Raw genomic sequence first — 3,491 nt, 5'->3', positions numbered from 1 at the left:
CCACACATATTGATCATAACATTTTTTAAAAAATAATCCTCATGATTTTAAAGCCAAGCTCGTGATTTCGGGGGGTTAGGGGGAGGGTGGCATCGCTGAGAAGTTGAGGACAATTATTTAGCATTTATATTACGGGAGGTTTGAGGGGAAACAATCAGGATCGGGACCCCTGTGTGCCGGGTGCAGCACGACAGCTAGTGCCTTGTCTTGATCTTACAAACCCAGACACACGGACCGTCGGCTGGAGGGGGAGAAGTCTATGTAACTCATGCAGGTGTTGATACACGTGTGACCTCAAATATTACCAACCCCCACCCCCCAAAAGAAACCAACAAAAAACCAACCAACCATCTCCCCAACCGCCCCGCAGTCTGGAAAGCATTCGGCCCTCATACTGTTGAAAAGACTCCCAGCAGAAAGAAGGATCCCAGCTTCTCAAACAATCCTCTAGCACAGGGGTTCTCAAACTTGGGGGGCGGGACCCCTCGGGGGGTCATGAGGTTATTACATGGGGGGATGATGAGCTGTCAACCCCAACCCTGCTTTGCCTCCAGGTTTTATAATGGTGTTAAATATATAAAAAGGTGGTTTCAATTGATAAGGGGGGGTCGCATGCAGACACTTGCTGGGAGAATTGCTGGGTACAAAAGTTTGAGAACCACTGCTCTAGCAAGACAGAGAACCTCACGTCTATAGATTCACAAAACACCCCCAAGAAACTGTAACAATCAATAAACCAAAGTGCTCCAGACGTCACATTTTTCAACTACTTGAATAAAATCCACTTTAAAGAAGCATCATCTCAGTAAAACTCTTCCTATTTTTCTGACCAGAAGATTCTCCCCAGAAGGAGACGCACCATTCCCGGCGGCACTGCAATACCAGGTCCATGCACGAGGCGGATGGAGCAAGCTCCTAACCCAGCCCCCTGTTCCCAAAATCAATTCATTACACAGTCCTCACAGAAAGGACATGTCAGCGATTAAACTGACAAGAACAGATTTTAAAAAACTGATTAAAGTTAATGTTTAAAATTAAATAGACGCACGTTAAGAGGGAAGGTACAGTCCATCTGGGGACAGGCTTGAGTTCTGAGGGATGTCAGCCATTGGTTGCAAGGGTGAGGAGATACATAAATACCACATAGCCAGCATAGACCCAGATTGGGGTGCAAGAGTTTTTAAAGCATCAGTAGGTAAGTGGGCTCGGGTACCCCACCCATGGGATGTAGAAGGAGTCTGGTGTAGTAAATGAGTACATGGGTGGGGTGCAACCCTTGGTTCGTCAGGGAGGAAGTGGGTTATCTCCCTGGTCAGTGGTCTCAATTACTCAGTGTGGTATCGTCGGTGTCCTGTGAGGAGTTCTGTATGAATGTGTCTGGACCACCTGATGATGTCGGACACTATGAGCTGTCTCATGAGCCGGGCAGAGTTAAATGTTTATTAGAGAATATTTAAATAAAGATGATACACAGAGTTTGATGCGTCAGTTATTAGTCATCGGGGCTACCATACAGAGTATAGGGGACGCTGGTATTTGGTTATTGGTTAGCATATAATATATACAGTCCCCAATGCGGGGTGTACGGTGGGTGGGGTCAAGATACAGTAGGGGAGCAGTGAGGGTACATTGCTCATATAATGGGTTACACATAGCCATGATTAGAGTAGGCGGGCCGGGTAATGGGGACAGGAAGCCCCTGAGTGTTGTGTGCTTGGCGGTGGTCTGCTGAAGGGACGACCCCCCTGAACTGTTTGCTGTCCCCAGCCTGCCTGATTTGTGTGTGTGTGATTGTGGGTTGCTCAGCCGCTAGAGCTAGGGTACTGACCGCTTGCGCCCGCCTTACGAACGGCTGCCGGCAAAGGAGGGTGGGCAGGCATGGGGTTGAGGTGAGTGCATGCTAGAGGAATCATGGCAAGACGAAGGTGGGACCAGGGCTAGATTTGACTGCTATTGTCAGGCCTCGAGTCGGCGCGGAGCGGTCAGAGCCGTCGGCTGTGTGTGCAGACACCCTGGCTCCCCGGCACCTGAGGTCGGCTCGAGAAAAGCACCGGCTTACGCTACACGCGCTCTTCGCGCCATAGTACACGTGTAGATATATTCCTCCCTGCCAGCCAGTCTGCTAAAGATAACGCAATATACAAAGTCTGGCATCGGCGACTGAGACCCATACCAGCAGATAGATCGTCCGTGCCTTCTGCTATCTCTACTTCCAAAGGGCTACTTACAGTAGCTCGCAAAGCCTGATTACAAAATGTACTACATAGCCTTTCTACAGCAGAGACACATTTATTCTTAGGCAAAAGTATGCGCCTGATAAAACATATAAAAACAATAAAAAGTTCAACAGCACAAGTTTCCTTACAGATGGTACCCATACAGTCTTATTAGGACACTGGTTAGTCGAATGTTACCCTCCTTCAGGCTGTGGCTGTGGCCTCACTTGGAGAAGGTCCTATCTGTTTGCTGGATTCCAAGCGGCCAAGCAGTGTCACTTCACCTCTCCTAGTCTCTGCAACCAGCTTGAACTAGTGTATCCTGAATCATTCTTGGGGCAGTACCTCATGTGTAAGTTGTTGAGGTCTCCAGTGATTCACTTATATCACATCCACGTTATTTTCATTCCTAGCCTAGGTAACCTCCCCATGCGCGGCGGGGATAGCACCATCTATGATAAACCATTCAGAGATCGTTATCATATTGTGGCCCGCAAAAAGTGGATGCAACTGCCCAGACCTGTCACGGAGATCTCGATGGTAGCCTAGAGGGAGCTTCAGACATTTATAAAGCGACGGTTATGTGTGGCGTTCTTAGAATTTTGTGAAAGAAGTGAAAGATTTGCTTTGTGTTAGTTGGAGTCGCCTGTGTTCCAGGGACAGCCAATCCCCTGGGGCTTGACTGTTTGTCTGAGGAAGTTGTAGGAGCATGAGTGGAAGGTGTAATATAAGTGTTGTGAATACCTTTAATGTTTGCCTTGTGCAGAGTGCACCTCCCAAAAGCATAAGTAGAAGGGGAAGGTCTTAGTGCGGTACTGTATCGTGCGGAACCACGAATAATTGCATGGAGTATGAGGGGTAGGCTACTGGTGATGGATATACGTGGGAACAGGGATACTGGGTGGAGGAAAATAAAGCGCAGGTGGGGTGAGCAGTGATGGGTGGGCAGGCTGGAAATAGGTGAGGAGAATGAGAGGCAATGGTGGTGGGCTGGAGGATGATTCGCCGGCGCCAGCGATGGCATACTGGAGATAAGAGATGGAGAGAGAAGCGAGGGATCACATGAGGGCAGTGACTGGTGTAGGGCAGGGAAGTACGTGGGATAAGAGATGGGGGCAGGGAGTTGAGGGCGGGATAGAAATGGGGGCCAGCGGGCAACTGGGTGATATAGAGATCATGGGGGACAGGACAATTGGGCAGGCAGTGATGAGGGGACACGAGCACTGGAAGGTGAAGAAGAGACTGAGGACGGGCAGGGGGCTGGAGGCCAGAAAG

At 49.3% G+C, this 3,491-nt stretch overlaps 1 protein-coding gene and 1 non-coding gene across 2 annotated transcripts in view; both read right to left on the bottom strand.

The window, feature by feature from the left end:
• Positions 1-891, bottom strand: part of LOC116835259 (uncharacterized) — a 5,212-nt gene extending 4,321 nt beyond the window's left edge. Inside the window, exon 1 of the mRNA XM_075070502.1 lies at positions 883-891. Within this exon, the coding sequence (XP_074926603.1) occupies positions 883-891 (9 nt within the window). The remainder of the gene's footprint in view (positions 1-882) is intronic.
• LOC116835325 (U2 spliceosomal RNA) lies at positions 849-1,038 on the bottom strand. Its single transcript, XR_004376161.1, has one exon. It is a non-coding gene; the product is annotated as a U2 spliceosomal RNA (small nuclear RNA).
• Positions 1,039-3,491: the final 2,453 nt, after the last annotated feature.

This window comes from Chelonoidis abingdonii, chromosome 11 (genome assembly GCF_003597395.2).
Source record: "Chelonoidis abingdonii isolate Lonesome George chromosome 11, CheloAbing_2.0, whole genome shotgun sequence".
In the NCBI taxonomy this organism is placed as follows: Eukaryota; Metazoa; Chordata; order Testudines; family Testudinidae; genus Chelonoidis; species Chelonoidis abingdonii.
Note: the sequence above shows the minus strand (reverse complement) of the source record. Positions and strands in the feature narration are given on the sequence as shown.